This window comes from Mytilus californianus, unplaced genomic scaffold, assembly GCF_021869535.1.
Source record: "Mytilus californianus isolate M0D057914Y unplaced genomic scaffold, xbMytCali1.0.p SCAF_11, whole genome shotgun sequence".
NCBI classification, from domain to species: domain Eukaryota; kingdom Metazoa; phylum Mollusca; class Bivalvia; order Mytilida; family Mytilidae; genus Mytilus; species Mytilus californianus.
Window position 1 is genome coordinate 28970767 of NW_026262593.1, and position 22569 is coordinate 28993335.

Genomic DNA, 22569 nt, shown 5'->3' on the forward strand with positions numbered 1-22569 from the left:
TTTCATTACAACGAAAAGTGACATATGACTGATTAATTGACCACTGCTTAACACCCAGTGGTAATTATTGTATGCATATTCATGACAATAATATTTTACTGTGTTATGAACCCATCATCCTTTGTACCAGACCACATACTGATCCTGATTTAAAATGAAGCAGGTTTCAGGGTAACATTCTAAACAAGAACCTGTCATCCTACATGGACACATTATTCTGTCACTGAGCCAAACTGTCTTTGTTCCTGCTCTTTAATGCCAAGAGCTTGATATACAACAGCAAAAGTCAATTAAGTCTTTAACTGGGTCAAAAATTAGAACCAGAGACTCCTACACATAGTTGAAACGTGTTGTATGTACTGAAACCTGTATAAAAAAAATGTCTATCTCAGAATCATCATCGATTGTACAAATCAGGCATGTAGAACCTTCACAAAGTGTAAAGAATTTTACCAAGATCTGTCAGATTGCATAGTAAATATAGAATAAGACAAACAGATAGCACAAGCTTCATTTATTTTGTTGTTTAAATTAACATAGCTGCTTTCTGACAACACACTTCACACAGATGTAAATAAAAACAAATGTATCATTTAACATGGTGGTCAAATTCTACCCAATCATACAATGGACAGGGTTTTTCTGTTATAAAAAAATTAAATTCATGTTAACTACAAATATTTCAAATGCTATATTTTCCCATTATTTCTTCTTTTTGATGTGCTTCACTAAGAAACGAAAAAAAAATGTATTGTTGCATCTAACAGACATTTTTGGTTTCTTATTCTTTTTTTCTTTTAACATAAAATATTTTAAAGAAATTGTACTGAACCTAAAAAGGTGAACAGTCAACTCATCATCTGATTAGACAAATATGTCCATTTTCTTACATTTTACTACTTGACAAGGGTCATAGACAGTAATCATTTAAACAGTTAGTAAATATTGGTTTGATCATGGTTTTACCATTTCAAATGTGTCAAATGCCAAATATAGTTAAATGATAAATAAATTATTTTTTTCTAAATTCAAATTTTGTTTAAACACAAACTGTTGGTTAATCTAATGATTTGTAAGTTAACATAAAATATCTGTTCCATTTTTTGAGTAGAAAGCATAAAAAATAAATCAATGATAAAAATGTTCAGTCTTCAGGGCAAAACCAGAGATTTTTTCCAGATTTAAACCCTTCACATGTACCTTTTAAAAAAGTTAATAATAACAAACTCATTCAAAACAAACAAAACCATACTATTTATAGCATTGTTAACAAGTAGTCACATACATAAAATTCACACTTCTTTTTGTCCATCCAGCAGCTATGTTTTTATCTATAAAAACCATTTTAATTATGTAAAAAACAAAGAAGACGTACAATTATAAATAATCTGAATCTATGATACATAAAGTTAACAATTCATTCACTCCGTTAAAAGCATACACACAAATAACAACAATTTAACAATTTCTCCGTTCATTATTCTTGAGTTAAGTTTAACAATTTCAAAGATTTTAAAACCTAATGTTCTTCTATTTTCAGTTCTGTGGATATCTTCATAAAGAATTAATGACTTGTAAACTTTCTGCATTCAAATTCATATATTTTTCCAAATTTAACTTCGATCAAAATATTTCTGGAATGATGAAATAAACATTTTCCCTTTTATTACATCACTTATTTATGTTTATTTGCATGTATATGCTGAATAATACGTGAAATGTTAATGTGGCTGTTAGTTTTCAACATGTAAAAAATCATGCTGATGTACTTACAAATTAAACAATTTGACTTGTGTTGATAGCTAAAAAAGTTCTTATATTTCTTTACAATAAAGGATCCCTACAATAATATCAAGTCATGACAATATGATTTCAGTTCTTTAGATGCTTACAAAATAGCAGAATATTTTCATTATATGTTGGTTTTTCCCCATTTTCATCTTACACCTTAATGGACCAACCATTTAATTTGTAATTATAGAAAGATTTATGCACAAATTTTTTTAAACAATTAAGATATGACATCTGTGTGCAAAATTGTTTGCATACTTTTCAAATCATTACCATATTCAATACCTGATATGCAAAGTTAGACAGTTGTGAATCAAATGTGTGTCAAATTTTGGAAAATGTAATGGTGCCAAGTTCCATAGACATATAAACTCTTGTGTCACAACTGCAAACAGTTTTTTTGGTTTAATAATATTGTATTTCATTCATAATTTTGTTTATATAATTATTGTTTAAATTGCATGGAGGAAACTAGACTTAAAGAAAACCTAATTTGCATGGCTACACAAAAATCTACATTTAATTCATTTAGATACTTTTAAGTCAATTTATTTAAAGCAATGTTTTCATTCAGAGAACCTCATTAAAAAAGTAAATTTTGTAAAAAGAATTTTTTTTGGAGGCATATTCCTCCGTTTGATTATTCAAACTGTTTCAAAAGGAATGTGGACATCTTACACATACAGAAACAGAAGCTAATAGTTCATAAAATAGGCCAGTGGTAAATATCCATGCATATTTAGGAGTATAAACAAAAAAAGACCTATTGCAATTAAACTCATTGATTTCATATTCTAAGCTTCATATCATAAACAGTTTCACCACTGGTTAGTGATTTTCAAAATTCAAACCTCAGCAGATTTCTTATAACTAACATTGTCTTATAAACCATGAGTTAAAACTTTTACATCCAAACTAAAGCATGTTACTTTCATCTTTAAAATAATATTATGAATTATGGTCTACTTCCAGCACAATATCATCTAATCATAACCTTTCCTTTAACCACAAATCAACCAAGTAATAGTTTTATCCCTCAGTTATTTATTTAACAACATACCATTTATAGAACCTTTCTCATTATGGAGTGCTCTACATAAACACAGTTGTAATATAAGAAGTGCCTGTGCTTGAAATAAACGCTAAAAAATCAGATTACCAACACTTTTTTATCGTCTATTTTTGTCAAAACATTTCCCCATAAAGTCAAATTTCTGAAAGTCTTCTCTAATCACCTTAATAATAAATAAGTTCATTCCACTGAATTCATTTTAAAAGATTTTTTTAAATAAGAAAGGCCACATAGAGTATTTACATATTCTTTATAAAAATCATTAAAATTGATTTATGAATATTTGAAAAAATTTTAACAGTTCATTTATATCCCTCTACATTTAAAGCTCAAATTCACCTTAAATTTCATTGCATAATAAAAGTCTATTATTTCCTTATACCAACATTTAGCTTGTACTTTTGAGTTTATACATTTCATTTTAGAATCAATGTGCAACCATTCTTATGAAAGCTTTAACAAATGTGCAGACACACTAAAAACAACAGCCCTATGGTTCCATATAAAATATACTCTCAATGAATTTAAATGATGGAGGTAAATTGCTCTATGATTTATATTACAATTCTCAGATTTGTTTGTGTGATCATGATATTTAATGGTCACAACATATGAACAAAACATTCTTGAACACATTCCCTTGTGACCTGCTTTCATTCGGTATAAATTATGACATCAGACATAACCGTCCATTCGATACATGCATGTATTCCTGTTCATTTACTATGTTGGTTATCAACGCACAAACTTTTATAAACCAATTTAACTGTTATCTATTTTGCACTTGTATAAACATATCAATAAATGTATCCCAAATATTTTATCAACAAAGCAAACCACACTTAAAATAAGTTTTTCATTTTTGATTGCAATTTTCTGGCCATTTTAGGTCTTTTGTTATGATATTCATTTGACTTGCTTACATATGGTTTTTCTTTAAACTTTTAAAAACTGAAATTAATGCAATTTTCAATTTCCTCTTCAAAGTTACACTTGCCTCTGACATAGATTCATAGAATTTACATCACAAATGACAGTTTGGCTTTAATTCAAAAAGGAAAAAGACACAGGAAATAAAACTATTCTGAAAAGACTTTTGACAAAGTAGCTAGTTCAGATTTGTTCCTGCCATAAACATCAACGTTAGGAAAAAGGTTGAGAAAAATACAGAAAAAAAGCTATCCCTCAACCCTTCTTTGTGAAAATAGTTACCAACTACTTAAAATTTGCTACCAATAAATGTGTTTTGAATTCTTATTCTGTTTAAGAAGCTTTAAAAGAATCAAAAATAATTAACAGATAAATTACAACCACAGGAAGAGTTTACAGCTTGAAATACATTACAGATATTAAACAGATGTTTCTATCTATTAAGCGTTCTCTTTTGATAAATTACATATATATATAATTGATCCTAACATACAATTCTCATAATTAAATAAACATAAAGAACTTGCTATACTTGTTCTTCTAATTTCATACATACTATTCAATAGTACTATCAGTTTTAATGTACCACATGTTCAATTTTAAATACTTTTGTTCTTCATTCAATTCTGTTCTGTAATTTAACATGAAGACAATTTTTCAAATTCAAGGGAGAAAGACCATGCCAACTGAACATCTAACAGACTTTCAAGGTTTCTAACACATTGGATATTTTGCTAACTTATTCCATTTTATATGTTTTGAAAATAACAAAACTAAGAATTAAATATTCATATTTTTATATTTTTGGACTGCATTATTTTGGAAAAAAAACACAAGAATTTATTAATGTATTGAGTAATCGAAATGTATATTTGGTCAGGAGAAGTAAATTGTATCAATTAAGGGGAGATAAATAAAAACCATTATTACTGCAAACCAATCAGATTTTATACAGAATTTTGAAAACATACAAAGTTATTCCCACAATACTTTTTTCAAGAAAACAATAAATGTAAAAAAAAATCACCCAAAAGATTATCAATTTTGTACATAAAATTTATATTCATTCACCAAAAAAAACATTTTCCAGAATCTGTATATCAAATACTGTGGATTCATTATTATTCGTTGGATACCAATTTTCGTGGATTTCATGGGTACAGGTGAACCACGAAATTAAATGTTCAACGAATAATACATTTTCCATAGGCTTGTATGCAGATTTCGTCAAAACCACGAAATTAAATAACAACGAACATGTAAGTTTTCCTTTGTCCACGAAAATTGGTACCCACGAAAATAAATGAATCCACAGTATCATGGAAATATAAGCCACATTTAAAGAGAATGGTCTATAACTTACTTTAATACTGACTTTGTAGCCCTAACAGCTAATTTATGTCATCTTATTTGGATTGACTCTAGGTGTACACAGGTTGTCTGCAGGACTAGGTTTTATTTCTCACAATAATTAGGTATGCATTATGCAACCTGATATAGCAAATTCTATTTCCGACTTTATAAAATATGGCTCATCTATTTTATAGACAAATGTTATAAGGGTAAAATTTTGAGTTCTGTAGGCATAGTTCAATTTTGAAAAATATACAAATGAAATTCTATCCAAGCTTCTAAAGGCTCTTCTATTCTTACTGATATCTAACCAATTCACTTTCTGTTACTCCATTTCAATACAAAAATACCATACTACTTATAACATACGAGTGTGATAAAATGATAGAATGATAAATAATTAAAATGACTATTAAAGTCTGGTGGTTACATCTTTTTTAACAATTAAAACATCTATCACAATTCCATGAATTTGAATTTTTTACATAATGAACATGAACAAACATTCTAGTCTAGATATATTCCTCAATATTTTTTTCTAATTGCAAACACCACATCTATATAGTTTTATTTTACAAATATTCAATAATACACATCTAAATAGTTTTTATTCAACACCAAAAATATATATATGTATACTCAGCTAATGTTAGACAATGGTACAGGGATATTCCAGGATTAATATTTCAAGGGTTTAAGAGGCACTTCTTAAATAAAAAATTTTATCAAAATAATTTAATAAAAAACTGAAGTGCTTTTTTAAAGGATTTTCTTTCTTTATCTTATGCAAACTATCATTATTTCCATAGTGTCTTTATCACTAAATAAAATGATCCTGAAATAAACCTCAATGTTTTAATTAAAGTATGAATCTGAAGGCAAATTTTCAATTCTTATTTAAAAAGGAATACAAGCAAATAATTTGCAAGGAAATTGTAAAAATAGAAATAATCTTTAATATAAAATAACCAAATAAGTTTTGTTTCCCAAAATCATTATCTAAATATCGATAAATGAAATTTAAAGTCTATTTTTGCAAATGGTATCCCACATTTGTCAAAGGTAGTGCCTTTTTTTCAATCTCTATATTTTGTATTAAAGGAAAAGGTATCATAAAAAACCACTTATATTTGTTACATCTGTTAAAAAAAAATAACTTAAAGGTATATTTTCAGCTTCTTTTGTACAATTTAAAACAGATATTGATCCCTTCAATTTTCTACATCTTCTCTGTGCTATTCATACATTTAGTTTTAATCTAATTAATTTACGGATTTATTCTACAAACATACACTTGTTTTAAATTTACTGCAAAATAAAAATATTTCTAATTTTAAAGAATATCGAGCAAAAAAGTGTAACGTTGTAGTTGCTTTTGCAGGTGTATATATTACCATAGCTGTCATTTCTCTCTACTAGACACAATGTTAATCTCAAAATGCTGTCCGTTACATGATTACTTTAAATATTTTTTTTCAATAAGCAATGAAATAATATAAATTCAATAAAATCACCACCTAGGCATACCTGATGTTTTTTTTTAATAAATCTAATGCTGACAAAATTGTATGATACAATGTTCAGTTATGACATTTATATAAAAGGTGTTTATTCAGTGTAAGCTTACAAAAACAAAAAATAAAACAAATAATTCCACTTTCAAACAATCAGACAAAAGCAAACCAATCAAAACTTGTTAATATATACCTCGGAATATAAATCACCTAAATGTCTGGTGTATTTCATTTTGCCATGGAAGTGTTAAATTGACATAAATAATACTTCCATGATTTTACCCTGTACAATATAATCAATTTTTGTGTGCTGGGGGTAGAAATAAAATGTCTCCTGCTAGCCGATTTTATGCAGGGAAAGCTTAACCCAAATTCAACTTGCCAGCATGGCCACTGAATTTCAATTAAATACATGTACGCACTATTTACAGAGCAAGTCAATTTAGAAAGGAACTTGCTTGCTTGACCAGTTGGACATTACTTTTTATATCTACTCCTGTGTAACAGTAGCCAATGTTTTGCACATACAATGACATTGTTATTCTTATATTGGTGAATATCATCCTTTGTAAAGCATTATTTACACTAAAAGGCTATGTTTTTCTACTGCAGACAATATTCAGAACTATTAATGCAATAACCATTTATAATTTTGTTTTTTCATAGTTTCAACTTCAATGCATTTTTTTTATATGTAAATCAAACTTATTTTTGCCAAAAAAATGAAAACCTGTTCTTGATCAGTTGGTTGATGGTCAAGATGCCAATCAATTTAATTTGCTTACAAATAAACCCCATTATTTTATTAATCTTTTCGTAATATTGTATAAAAACAAACATGGTAAATATGGCATCTCTTACATATAGTTTACTTACATCTATTTGACTTTCTTGAAAAAATTAACAAACCCCCATTAAAACTGACATATAATGAAATTACTATATTAAAGCATAATTTCAATTGTCAAAAAAGGGAAAAGAACAGAAAAATTTTCATTACAGAAGATAAATGTACTAATGAATATTACTTGCCAGACATTTAGATGACTTATTTTCAAAGGGTGATAACTCAATTTACAATAAACAATGATTAAAAAGCACTAGTTTTGTGAAAGCAGAAGTCATACTGTCGAGATTTAAAATCAGACAAAAAATCATCTAGTACCTTGATCCAGGGCTTACAATTGTACTTAAAAAATATACATAATTTATAATAAAATCCTTGTATCCAACACACTAACCACATATCAATTGACAAACATTTTACCCTACCATTTTTTATGAAAATGTGAAAAAAAAATTCACAATATAATGAACTGTACACGTTTCTATCTATACTTGTTTGATTATCAGGATGTTTAATTTTTGTATCTTATAAGTCTAGATGCTGTATACTAACAATTTTCCAACAACTAACTGCATTTAATGTTTTCTTCAAATTTTCTCAAATCAAACATTTAATAATCAATGGCACTGGGAGTCTTACTTAAAGTCAAGAGGCAAAGAAAAGAGAGAAAAAAAGAAGAAATGATACAGGGGATGATTTGGTCAATTTTGGCAGTGTTCTTCAGCAGGGTTATTGTATTTGTCAATAGATTTTGGTTATCTAAATTAACTTTCATGATAAAAATTTTCTCAATCACACCACATATCTGTACATACAATCAGTTCCATGCGCCACCTGGCTTACTTTGGGGTGTGCCCCACCCACCCACACCTGGACTGCTGCCTGGTTCACTCCCCTGAGAGCTGCCCCAACCAAGAAAGCTGTTTGCACTAACAGGAACACCGGTTGCTGCTGTACCTTGACTGTTACTTCCTATACTCCCAAAGCTCTGTACACTGGTCTGACTGGAAGAATCACCACCACCTGGTTGTGTTGTGCCGATTGGTGTTCCTCCCACACCAGGCGTGGCACCAGTTTGACTAACAAGTCCAACTGGTCCCCATCCACCTTGCCCACTCAACATGGCCTGGGCAGCTGCTAGCATTGCAGGGTTCAATTGGAAAGCTCCTAAACTGAGGTTACTTAGTCCTAGATTGTTTGGTATGTTCCCTGCAGGTATGGGACTAGGCTGTGTGGCAATAGCCTGGGTTCCTCCCCGTCCTCCCTGACTCCAGTGATTTGGGTTGTAGCCATGGCTGTAAGCTGGCTGGTTGATTACTTTCTTGTCATTTTGACGATCATAGTTCTTCGGTGCAGCACTACTTATGTGTACACTTGCCCCCTTTATGATGTGATCTTCTCCACAAAGGCTTTGTGAGACTTCAGGGTCTGCAAATGTTACAAAGGCAAATGCTCTGAATGGCTTGGGTATGAATACATCAACTACTTCCCCATATTTAGAAAAATAGTGACGTAAATCTTCAGCTGTCATGTCATCTGTACATCTTCCCACAAAAACTTTTCTGTTCATCATTTGTTGGGCATTTTCCTGAAATTACAGTAAAATTTTCTTAGATCTGTAAAAATTCTGACATCCCAACTCTTCGGATCAGCTTAATCCTAAATTGAAACATGCTATGTAAGATGTTATCAAAGTTTTATGAACTTTAATTGGAACATGAAACCCCCTGATTTTTATTGCATATGTATTTCTGATGTATTGCATATTTTGAGTTTTTTTCTCTTGCTGATCTGTTTTAATTACCATGCTGCACATACAGGGCCTTTCAGTATTTTTATATATAGGGTGCTTTATAAATTTTCATTTTCATCATCATTTCTGTTCAGGAAGCGAGAAGATACTAGTGAACTTGATAGTAAAATACTTAAAATATCAAGATGTTCACTTGTGATAGGTCTGTAGAACATAACTCATTCGCTGTATATTATAGAATATTACAAGACTTTTTACCGTACTTAAGGCATATTAACTGAGAGATAAGTATGACTAGAGACAATAACATACCAATAAATGCTTTACACTATCATTGTATGAAGAAAATTATACAACAACAGTTTTGAAGGCCAACATAATTGAGTAATATTTTTTAAATGTTTATTATCTCCCCTTCCCAGATTTGTTGCATCATATTATGATGAAATAGACATATAAACTCTAGATTAAAAAATATTGTTTCCATTTAAGTTTCTAGAGTTCCTATCCCATTTCTGCAACTGTTATAAGTTAAATCCTGCTTCTTATTCAAGCAAACCGCTCTTTTTAAATTGTACTTATATATTATACCTAAATAAAAATAAGGCTCGCCAATTGCAAGCCCCGAGTTCTTTCTAAGATGATTTTGTTATTGACGTACTCAGCTATATGTTTTTTACTCCGATCTTATCAGAAATCAATTCAAAAGTTTAGATATAAAAATTTGGTTTGACATGGTGCTTTTAGATATTATGAAAAGTGGTTTATCAAAATTTCATTTATGCCAGGATGTTATATGAAAATTTCAGAGGAAATAATTGAGCTCACTTGTATTTATTTTCATCTGAAATTTGCAGAAAGACACATCATCTGATGTAAGTTTATCATTTATTTGTATGTTATAAACCAGCAGCTCTAGTTTCTATCAAGTACACAAATTCACCCTTATACAAATTAATTTCTAATGTTGAAGGACAATCTTCTGCTTTTCATTAAAATAGTCATACAATTTTCAGAATTCAAATGAAAATCTTTTTAAGGTATATTTTTTGTGTAAGTAGCAATCTTTGTCCAACATTATAAGAAGGGGAGATAATAAACAAATTAATACAAAATAGGAAATTTCTTGACACATTCAAGTTTTTCCTTTCTTTTCCTTTCATTTGACATCAAAAGGCCTAATGCCTTTGCTCAATTGTTTTTTTCTTTAAATCAAAATAGCATAATTTTTTTTCTGAGGATTTTATGTGTTATATGTGTATATACATGTAGCATGAAAGTCAATTATGGTAGCTACAAGTTTACATCAGCTAATTTTTCCTTTATTTCAATTTATTTTATCCATTGTCAATGTTGGTTGTTGTCACAAATCCCAAAACCCAACCAAAACATTCAAGTAAAATGATTTATTTATACATTTATGTTGAATTCTTAGTGTTGAATTTGTGTCACAAATGCTAACTTACATTAAGATGTCAGTTATTTAAGTGATCAAACTAAACCAAAATTAACTAGATTTGATCAATAGAACTAACAATTGTTTATCTTATATCTTGAATATACATGTAACACCAACATTTTGATATATTTTTACATTATTTAACACTGAAATTAGTAAACGTGTTGTTTTCAATTTTATATGAATTTGGTTAAATATACTTACCAGGATTTACTATTATAAATATAAAATATGTTCTGCGTTTTAGTATGTTGCCAATCGCAAAAACATCGAGGAGACCGAGATCTTTAAACATCCGGTATGTTATGAAATCTACTCACTCGATTCAAGGTAAGTTCAGTTTTATTTTTTGCGTTCAATTGAACGGATGTTCTCATCGTAATTTAATATATAACTAGTATAACTTGTCAAAGTTTTATAATTACATCGATTTTCAACTATATGGACCGGTCTTCTTTGTACGAAGACACGCAGGAAAGTATTACTATAAAACCTGTTTCACCAAAGTCTGCAAGCACAAGCAAAGAGCCGCTGAAAACAACAGGTAAAAAGAAAAAGGTGTCAAAATCGGAAAAAATGCAGTCCGAATATGACAGAAAACTCCAAAGTATGGAGGAGAACTTTAATTGCAAGTTAGACAAACTTTTTGGTTTGTTAGCATCAAACAATCAGAAAAGGGAATCATTGCTCAGATCTGATTGTGTGAATATGGGTAACCTCCCGTCTGGGGAGAGTAGGCCATTAATTTCACTAGAACCAAACTTGGACCTAAATCTGGGGTCGCCAAGAGTTTCTAGAAACCAAGATTTTGATAATAGATCAGAGATATCTATACATGTACACCAAACTGAAAGGCATGATTTAGATATGAGATCAGATTATGATAGTGGGTCTGGAGGTAGTCCAGTTAGACAACCCAATGATGAATTTATTTTACAAAATGACAATGTAAATAATCGTAAATGTGAACGATTTATTAATCATGTGCAAAACTCAAATGAAGGTTTTCCCCTGAATGAGAATGTTGAGTCTGAACAAGGGCAGGCAGTCAATAAGAATGTTAACTTTTTAGCCAAAATATTTAAAGAAGATATTGCTAAAGACAAATCTAGTCTTGGATTAGTGTTAGACCAGGCACAGGTACATATATTGGAAAATTCCTGGCGTTCTAAAAACCCAGAAAGAATTTCTGCTTACAAAGAGGAATACAAGAATGTTTCCCCTATTCATGATAGTTCGGTCGAATTTTTGCAAGTTGCAAAATTAGACGACTTACTTGAACCCATGTTGAGACAGACACATGGTGAAAAGGCTGTAAAATCTTGGGACAATCACAGGCAACTGTATTCACAACCACTCAAACAGATAGAGAAATTGGGTTTTCAGGGGCAATTAAGTGCAAGAATGAACATTATTTCTGTTCTCTATATGCAACAAGCTCTAGGTTCACTTTTACAAACTCTTGAGAGTGATGATTTTGAGAAAGATGAAGTTTGTCAAACTATTAAAGATGTTTTTGCCATGTCGACTAAAACACTTGACCAAGCAGGCCGTACAGGTGCCTTTTTACATTTGGTCCGTAGGCAAGCTGCAGCTCAGGATTCAGGCTTAACAGGGTTGAAAGATATGAGCAGTAAATGCCAATATCTACCGCTTACAAATGATGGGGTATTTGGCAAAGGGCTTGAAATAGCTTTGGAAAAGCGCAAAGAGCAAAAAGAACAACTCTCTGATCTTTTACCAGAATTCAGTAGAAAGAGAAAGTTTGAAAATAATGCTCGTGAAAAGGGAAACAATAAGGTTTCCAGGTATTCTAGTGTGTCAGGTGGGCAAAACATTAAGAACAATAATAATGTGAAATCAAATTCTAATGCTACTAGTACATTTCCCAACTATAGGAAACCTGCACAGAATTTTCAGAAAGACAAGACAGCATCAGCACCTAGACAGAGTGGACAAGATGCAAACAAGACCGGCTTTAAGTCTGGCAAGAGTGCTACACAGTCCTCATGGGGTTCTTTTCTGATCCCCAAGAGAAAGGATAGCTGACTCAGAAGTAAGTTTTTTAATGTTTCCAGAGATACCTGTAGGGGGTCGATTACAAAAATTCCTTCAAAATTGGGAGAAAATAACATCAGATCAGTGGGTTCTCTCAATTGTAAAAGAGGGATACAAACTAGAATTCATTCAAAAACCTCTTTGGACGGGGATAAGAAAGACATTTGTACAAAAAGACCATCTAGGTATTTTTATGCAAGAAATAAATGCTTTATTGGAAAAAGACGTAATAGAAAAGGTTCATTTTCCACATTATGTAAAAGGTTTTTACAGCACGTTATTTCTAGTCCCAAAGAAAAATGGGAAGTTAAGAATGGTGACAAATTTAAAACCCCTAAACAGTTATCTCAAGAAAATTCATTTCAGAATGGACACTATGCCAAAAGTAATAAATTTAGTGAAACCAAACGATTGGGCAATATCTCTCGATCTATCGGATGCATATTTTCACGTCCCAATTTATCAATTTCACAGACAATACATGAGGTTCTGTGTTCAAAACCAATGTTATCGATGGAAAGCAATGTGTTTTGGTCCAACTTGTGCACCACAAATTTTCACAAAAATTGTATCAGTGGTGGCAGCATATCTCAGAGCTCAGAATGTGAGAATGGTGGTATATTTGGACGATTGGATGATAATCAATCAAGAGAAAATTCAATTATTAAAAGATCGAGAGAAATGTCTCAATCTGATAGTCTCACTAGGTTTCATAATAAACAAAGAGAAATCAAGTTTAATTCCAAGTCAATCAGTGACTTACCTAGGGGGAGTTTTTTCATCTACAAAAGGGAATAGTAGTTCCTACATTAGAGAGAATTCAAAAATTACAAATGTTAATTCAGAACATGCAGAATTGGAAGACAATAGCTTTCGATTTTCTTCGGATTCTTGGTGTGATGGCATCATGTATAGAGTTGATTCCAAATGCACGTCTATACATGAGACCAATACAATTACACCTTTTAAGTTTTTGGAATCCAATTTGCAGAGATATGACATTGGAAATTCCATTTACTCAAAATCTAAAATACCATCTATTATGGTGGACAAATTCAGTGAACACGCTGAAAGGCCGATCTTTAGTATCTCCAATATCCACTGTTACAGTCACGACAGATGCTTCCAAAAGTGGTTTTGGGGGTTATGTTGGGAATCAATTATTCCAAGGGGAATGGAGTCCACAACAGAAAGAGTGGCATATAAATTGCTTAGAAATGAAAGCAGTTTACTTGACAATGAAACATTTCATGAGTCTGTTAGAGAACAAGTGTGTTCTCATCAGAAGCGACAATACAAGTGTTGTCCAATATATCAATTGCCAGGGAGGGACAAAATCAACCAGTCTTTGTCTTTTAACTTGGGAATTATGGCAGATGGACATTCAGAACAAGATAGTTTTGAAGGCAGCACATATAATGGGCAAGAAAAATGTGTTGGCAGATCAATTAAGTCGAATAAAAATACGACAAACAGAATGGACATTGAACAAGACAATTGTCAATCAAATATTTCATCATTGGGGTACTCCAGTGATAGATCTATTTGCGTCCTGGGAGAACAGACAGACAGAGGTTTTCTGTACATGGATTCCTCATCCCAATGCACTAGCTTTGGATGCATTAACAATTCCATGGGAGAACATGTTTGCCTATGTGTTCCCTCCAATTTGTCTGATTCCGAAGATATTAAGATATATGAGGCAGTTCCATTGTCAGATTATCTTAATAGCACCTCAGTGGCTAAGGAGACAATGGTATCCGGACATTCTAGTTATTGATAGCTCCTCCTATCAGAATTCCACAATGGGAGAATTTATTGACTCAGCCCAAAACCCAAATTTGCCATCCAATTCTCAAATGTTGAATTTAACTGCATGGCTCCTCTCGACAGAAACTTCAAAGCAGAAGGATTTTCTGAATCGGCTAGAAACTTGCTCAATGCATCTTGCGTGTCTTGGCGAAAGGGTACAAGAAAAGACTATATTACAAAATTCGAAAAGTACAATAGCTGGTGTGGTGAGAAACAAATTAATCCCTATAAAGCTACTTTAAATCAGGTTGCTGATTTTTTGGCTTATCTGTTTGAATTAGGTCTGCAGTACAGAACAATATCTGGGTATCGCTCTATGTTATCAGCGGTGTTACCACCAATTGAAAATTATCAGGTTGTCAACATCCTTATATTTCAAGGCTGATAAAAGGAGTTTTTCATTCTAGGCCTCCAAAGGTTAATTTATTACCTGAATGGGATTTAGAGATGGTTCTCAAAACTTTAGAGAATGAACCTTTTGAACCTTTATCTGATGCATCTTTAAAGTTTGTTACTTTTAAAACAGTTTTTCTCATTGCTATAACAACTTTTAGAAGATGCAGTGATATACAAAGTCTTAGAATTGATAAAGAGTCTATGAGGGTTCAGGACAAAGGTATAACTTTCATTAGACATGGACTTTCAAAACAAGATAGGCAAAGTCATTTTGGAACAAAAATTCATGTACCTCATTTCGCAGAAAGAGAGTTTTTAGATCCAAAAAGGCCAATAACTATTTATTTGGATAAAACCAAGGAAATAAGACAGAAGTTAGATGCATCTGACAAAGTCAAATTATTTTTAGCAATGAAAGAACCTCATAAACCTGTAACAGCAGTGACAATTTCTAGTTGGATTGTCCAAACAATCAGGTCTGCTTATTCAAATGACAAATTAAAGGTCAAAGGTCATTCAACAAGAGCAATTGCTCCTAGTTGGGCTTTATATAAGGGAGCTTCTACAAAATCAATTTTAGATGCGGCAGATTGGTCATCTGAATCAACTTTTGTAAGATTCTATTTACGAGATATAGATTCTGACAAAGTATTACAAAAGACTTGTTAATAGAACATATACCACAAAGAAATTATTGTATATAAAGATAAAAAAAGTTTTACATAATTTAATTTTATAAAATTGATATGATATTGATACAATTTTATTTATGGACAAATGTATATAGTGCATGTATACAAAGTATTACATAATGTTTATTATATAAATTTTTCAGGATGATGACTAGTAGTATCCTGTAAATAGTTATTTTGTTTTTGGTGGAAGTTTTTTATTGGGCGACAGTATTTTACATTTTAATGGAACTGTATTTTGGTGTGTTTTCTTCTGAGGAATATTTCTTCATATCCAAGAAATTTATCCGCCACCTGCTAAGCACTGCTTGTTAATCAGTGAGTATTCTATATTTATAATAGTAAATCATGGTAAGTATATTTAACCAAATTCATATAAAATGGTAATTTTTGTAATCTCAAGAAGAGATTTTATATGAATTTATAGGGTTAAATATACTTACCAGGAACCACCACCACCCCGATATAAATTTCTTTTTGGTGTATATTGGTTATCCAATTAAACGCCAAATAAAACTGAACTTACCTTGAATCGAGTGAGTAGATTTCATAACATACCGGATGTTTAAAGATCTCGGTCTCCTCGATGTTTTTGCGATTGGGAACATACTAAAACGTGGAACGTATTCTATATCTATAATAGTAAATCCTGGTAAGTATATTTAACCCTATAAATTCATATAAAATCTCTTCTTGAGATTTCAAAAATTACCATTTTTTTCAGCATGATATGCCATTATTGTTCTTTATACATGTGTAAATGCATGTTACCTTAGAGTTGGGTATTCTAACATCACACCATCGTCCATCAATCATATGCCTCTGTGTCATACATTTCACTTGTGATTCATAGTCACCAAACCGAATGAAACCAAAGCCTTTTGATAGTCCACTTTTAGGATCTTTTTTCACCTGAATAAAAAAATATAAATAGATTTATACACTTGAAACTTAAAAATTAAGAATTCTGAATTCCAAAACTCACCAACTGTTCACAGCCCATAAACAGTTGCTCTTGTCCAGTCAACATTGTCTCTGGATATATTGTGTATACAAAAAAGTTCCCAAGTGTTTGGTTCTCAAGGCATATCATCTGTATGTTTGAAGGTGCTCCAACTGTAGGAGGACCATAATCACAGCATTTTAACATACAGATATATAACATGGCAAAGGAAAAAATTATTCAAATGATTTCCTCATTAACTATTTTACAGTTTGTGATGTTGCTGTTTAATAATTTAACTGATTAAAGAGATATTTCTGTTGTTGATTATATCTTTTTTAGTTTATGACATCACCATGATGATTTTGATCATCACTTTAACATGCTTACCCAAACTCCCAAATGGGATAAAATATAAATTAACTTTGCTTTTTTCAATTTTTTTATTATGGGGAAAATATTAAAAAGGGCAATTAATCAGTTTTAAGGATGTTCGCTCCTCATGTTTTTGATATTTTGCCAGATATTCGGAATCCTCTGGTTTTATCCATGTAGTACCATTTTAAATTTCTCCCACTAACCTCAACTTTTCTTTTCATAATTTTATTTTATATAGTTTAAAAAGCCATATTTGAAAATGCTATAAAATCCTAGTTATTTTTTCATAATTTTCGAAAGAAAAAGGGTGCCAATGTAAAATGTATGAAAAATCTAGAGAGAATTATTTCCCGCCAAATTTTCAATGGCTTATATCTCGAAAACAAGCACACGGACCATTCATTTTTTTCTGCTTTTTTAGTTCCTTTATTTATATAATATCAATTTATAACAGTCTTTTAAAAAGCTTGTTATTTTGAAACAGAGTAGCGAACATCCTTAATATTCCCAAAAATGATATTAAAAAAAAAGGCAAAAGAAATCTGTACATCCCATTTGAATATGTTAAGTGCATTTAAAATTTCACCCACTGACATTTTCACTCAAATAAATTATCCAAATTTAACCATTCACACATGATTAATTGCAAAAACTAGTCAAAACAATGTGCATTGTATAGTGTTAAATAATTCTTGTTTTGGGGGAAGCTTGCATGTTTTTTGCATCCATTGTGTTCTACAATGCACATGTACGTCCAATAATTTGGAATGCTTGATACAGTAAACAGTGTATATATTTTGCTGTCTGCAGTCTGTAGATGGGAAAAGTTATAGATTGTTCATGCTTTTAAAGATACATAGAAATCAAAAGTTATCTCCCTTGTTCCAAGAAGCTTTATCAATGTGGAAATGAACTGTACCAAACTTTTTAAGATAACCTTAAAGACGATTTGGACCACATGGATGGAATTTTCTTACTAGCTTAGTCCACATTGGTATTCATGTCTACATGCTAGGGCGAGTGACACAGAATATATGTACTGCAAATGTTTCACTGGATAACTTGTTCATGCTTTTTAATGTCTTGACATCATAAACACATGTGTAATCTACAGGTAATATAATTCAAAATGATAAAATCTATACTTATCATGTAAGCTACATTTGTACATTAAGTAAATATGTACATTATCAGAAAATATAAAAGTCATTCCTTTGAGCTTTATAAACAGGATGAAAAGCCAAGCTCTCCAATGCAAGCTTTTCTCCTGTTTCATAGCAAGTACAAATATATCAAATATTTTCTGAAAATATACATGTACATATATATGTATTGTTTTATCCTGAAATTAAATCTTTACCCTTTAATTTGTTTATAAATGTTTAGGAACATGCAACTTGGTTTAATTTGTACTTTCATATTTGCAACATATCCAAATATAAGGACTTATAATATTTGAGAGATAGGCTGTGCTGACCTGTTTGTTTCAGATGATGTAGTTAATCCTTTAATTTACAATTCATACTTTTTTAAACAATTACTCTATCATAAGCAAGATACAAACAACTGTTTGAAATTGACAGGTCGACCTAGTATTATGTTCCAAATAAATTGCTTTGCTGAGCGCAGCTGGATACGACCGCAGATGTCCAACCCTGAAAAGTTGGGGCCAAAATAGACACAACATTCACGCTTATTACAGGTCTGAATTTGGATTGTAATTAAATTTTTGACACATAATAGGTTTCTGACACAGAATAACTGTAGTCAAAGAACTTCAAATTGGTTATATGATTTGAATTTATATTCAATTTTTTGCTTTCGTGCAATACACTATGCGAATTGACCCCCCCCCAAAAAAAAAAAATTTTACCCTGTTTTTTTGCGTTTGTGCAATACACTATGCTGTTGAATATTAACCCCTCAAAAAAAAATATTTGAAGAAATTTTCTTTTAATTTCTGAAATCTGAAATGAGAAAAATTGTCCTCCTCCAATTTTTTTCACCTCCCCCTTTCCCTTATTCAAAAAAATAATTCTTTCCCTCAAGTTATGGTCAGTATCTCAGTCAATCATCATTTCTTAATACATAATTTACAAGCAGTGTAAGGGAGGTAATCAAACATTGTTATTTAAATTGATTTGGATTTTGATTTGGATTACCTCCCTTACACTGCTTTTAAATTGTCTCAATTGTACTTCAACCAGAAAAACCCTTGTTTTCCCCTTTTTTTTGCCCCTAATTCCTAAATGGTTTGAGCCATTACTCCCCAAAGTCAATCCTAACCATCCCTTTGTAGTATGGAAACTTGTGGTATAATTTTAGAGAGATTCATACACTTCAACACAAGTTATTGTCTGGAAACTACAAAAATGCTTATTTGGGCCCCTTTTTTGGCTCCTAATTCCTAAACAGTTTGGACCATAACCCCCAAAATCAATCCCAACCTGCCTTTAGTGGTTATAAACCTTGTGTTAAAATTTTATTGATTTCTATTTACTTAAATTAAGTTATTATCCGGAAACCATCTGTCTTCGGACGACGCTGACGACGACAACGTGATACCAATATACAACAAAAAATTTTTTAATATTTTCGGTCATATAAAAAAAGTTTCAACCCTGAATGTACAAACCTGCACCATTAACAGTTCACCAAAATTTGAAAAATATTTTCTCAGGTCTTCTTCTGTACTTTTCCATGGTAAGCCAAGGACAATTAGGTCACTGCATCTCTTTTTGTCATACATTTTCTTCCTGTTAATGACAGCATTATCTGCATTGATTGGTTCTTGGTCTACAGCTGTGGCATGGGCTTTCTTTTTGTTTTCAGCTGAAAATACATGAAAAGGTACATGCAATTTTTCCTTGCAACACCCCCCTACGGATATTTGTAAAAAAAATTGTTGCAATGACTATTTGGGCAATCTCATGTCATATGGCACAGGGAATAAACATCTCAATTTTGACAAAACAATACAGTCCACACTACCAAAGAGATACATTTCTATACATGTATGTGTCTTAAAGTCATGTAGAAGCAGTCCATGTATTTTAATCACTCCAATTCCCACTGATTGGTTTTGAGTTACATGTATTTATTTTAATCAAATCTTCTTAACTGGGCCAGACTATTTTTTACTGGTTATTTGGTCCAGTAATGCATATCCCTTACAAAATGTAACTCGGCCAAATCATTTTTTACTGGCCTTCATCAAATGTCCAGCGACTTTGGGAATGACTGTTAAATAATAATGATTATTATGTCTCAATACATGTATCTACATTTTGTGTGATTCAATACTTATTATAACTTATCACTGCATACATGACATATGCATGTTTGTATTACTCAAGTAATTTTAATTTGTGTAAATGTTTTCAAGTATAATTAAACAATCAGAATTCAATTTGATAATTTATTATATGATTATTACAACTAAATTTATCTATTTCAAAAGTATTTCTTATTCAGTAAGTTATAAAGTTGCAGGATGAGGTTTCCACATATCTTTTTTAATAGCATGCCAATAAGCATGATGTCTTGTACAAAATGAGTCAATGCTTTTTTAACCTAACAAACGTGACAAAGTATAAGCTGCAATGTTTTTTACAAAATTCCAAATATATACATGTAAATATTGTGTAATTTAACACACATTTTATGTACAATAAACATGTGTATTATATTCTTTGTATTCTATATCATGTACATTTGTATATGTAATTCTCTGTGATTATTTGAAATGTAATGTAGATGTACACAGAGTATGCACCTTGTGTGGATTGAAAGCAAGTTTTGTCAGTGTTTTATATCAAAAAAAAAATGTGGTATCAATGCCAAAGAGACAACTGTCCACCAGAGACCAAATGACATAGAAGTTAACAACTATAGGTCACCATACAGCCTTCAACAATGACCAAAACCCATACCGCATAGTCATGATAGTCAGATATAAAAGGCCGCAAAATGACAAATGTAAAACAGTTCAAACAAGATAAGTAACAGCCTGATTTATGTACAAACCAATGAACAAAAAACAAACATGATATACAGCCTTTGATAAATCAAATTAAGTTCATATTTAAATATTAAGAAAAAATGTATAAACTGTACATTTCTGTGAAACTGCTATTTGTTAACACTGAAAATCTGCCTTAACAAAAACTTGAGAAAAGTTAATAATCATTTTCATAAGTGTAAACTTTTACTTCTAAAATTACTTTTTTTCAAGTGACTTCATTATGTTATGGTGTCATGTTATGATTTTAAAGCAAAACTTAAATAAGCGACCCTGAAGTCATCTTTTGAAGTAGTCAGCTCAGGAAGTCTTCCTTTCAAAATTTTGAATTAATAAATTTGTAATAAACAAAAATGCTAAAGAGAAATAGATTGAAATATTTAAAAGCAAAACGTCAACAATACAGTTATCTCCCTTAGCTGTCAAACAGAAAGTTTTAAACGACCTTCAATATTTCACAAAAAGCAGCATATTAAGTGATACTGTAACAAAAACCACCTATGCAGTTATGTGCAATGATAATTACTGCATCATACTGCATAAATAATTAATCAAAATTCTGTCAAAAAATCGAAAAATTAAATGATTTTGTCGAAGCGTCTGCTTGCTGTTCGGAGGCCAACTGGGTTCCAGTTCGTAAACAATATTTGAAAACACTTACATTTTGGAAACACGGCAACATAAATCCTGTTAGCCCATTCCGTATCTGGTGGATATAATCTCCCATCTGAAAGTCTTATGCCTCTCATAGCACCGGTATCGGGATTTCTGTATTTCAAACCACAGGCACCAGGAAACTGAGCTGACAGGGTAGACAGCAAAAGAGTTCCGTCGTCTTCGCTCGGGACTTCCATAGGCTCTTCGCCCTCCTCTTCTGCGACTTGAATATACTGACTCATTTCCCTTTTAAATTAGACACACTTTCAAAGCATTGAGAATCAAAAATGTCTCTAATTTTGGGGTAACCCACTGTGGTCCCGAACTGAAGGTGCGCGGCGTACCAAGATGGCGTCTTCTGTTGACAATTTAAGCGATAACAGCGCCATCTTTTAGTGACCTAAAAAATTTAATTTTCCTTTCGGAGTTGTCGTTCTTTTATCTTCAATCGGTCGCCGTTGGAATCTATATAGTTCTAAGATTCTTTTTGTGACTTTCTGATTCTTTTATAATGAATACTTGATTATTACTAATATTTACAATTTGTGTTCTACTTTTTTAGGTAATAAAAAAGATACTGTAATGCTTTGTTCTTGTAAATCAGTAAAAGGGGGAGGGCATGACAGATATCTTACTAAAAAAATCTCTTGGTTTTCATTCTGCTTTGAATTCTTTTTGGCGGATTTCAATTTTCTTGCTAATTAGTCTTTTTATTGAGGTATTAGCTTTATGCTATTTATTTAGTACTTGTTTTTGCTATTTCAAATGGCTAACTTGTATGCTACATTAGTCAGTGTCATAGCTTGTACGATTTTATTTGTGCTTTTGTATCTATGTTTTAGATCATTCTGACTTCCTTTTATACTTTTGTTTATATCGTGTTTATGTGTACA

The 22569-nt window shown here is 31.2% G+C and overlaps 1 protein-coding gene across 1 annotated transcript; it reads right to left on the reverse strand.

Moving 5' to 3' along the window:
• Nucleotides 1–497: 497 nt before the first annotated feature.
• On the reverse strand, nt 498–22044 carry LOC127719854 (TAR DNA-binding protein 43-like). Its single transcript, XM_052226186.1, has 4 exons — nt 21681–22044; nt 19634–19830; nt 16449–16589; nt 498–9095 (listed from the first exon to the last, which is right to left on the reverse strand). Exons 1-4 carry the CDS (start codon nt 21916–21918, stop codon nt 8325–8327), a joined length of 1347 nt encoding a protein of 448 aa, XP_052082146.1. The 5' UTR covers nt 21919–22044; the 3' UTR covers nt 498–8324.
• Nucleotides 22045–22569: the final 525 nt, after the last annotated feature.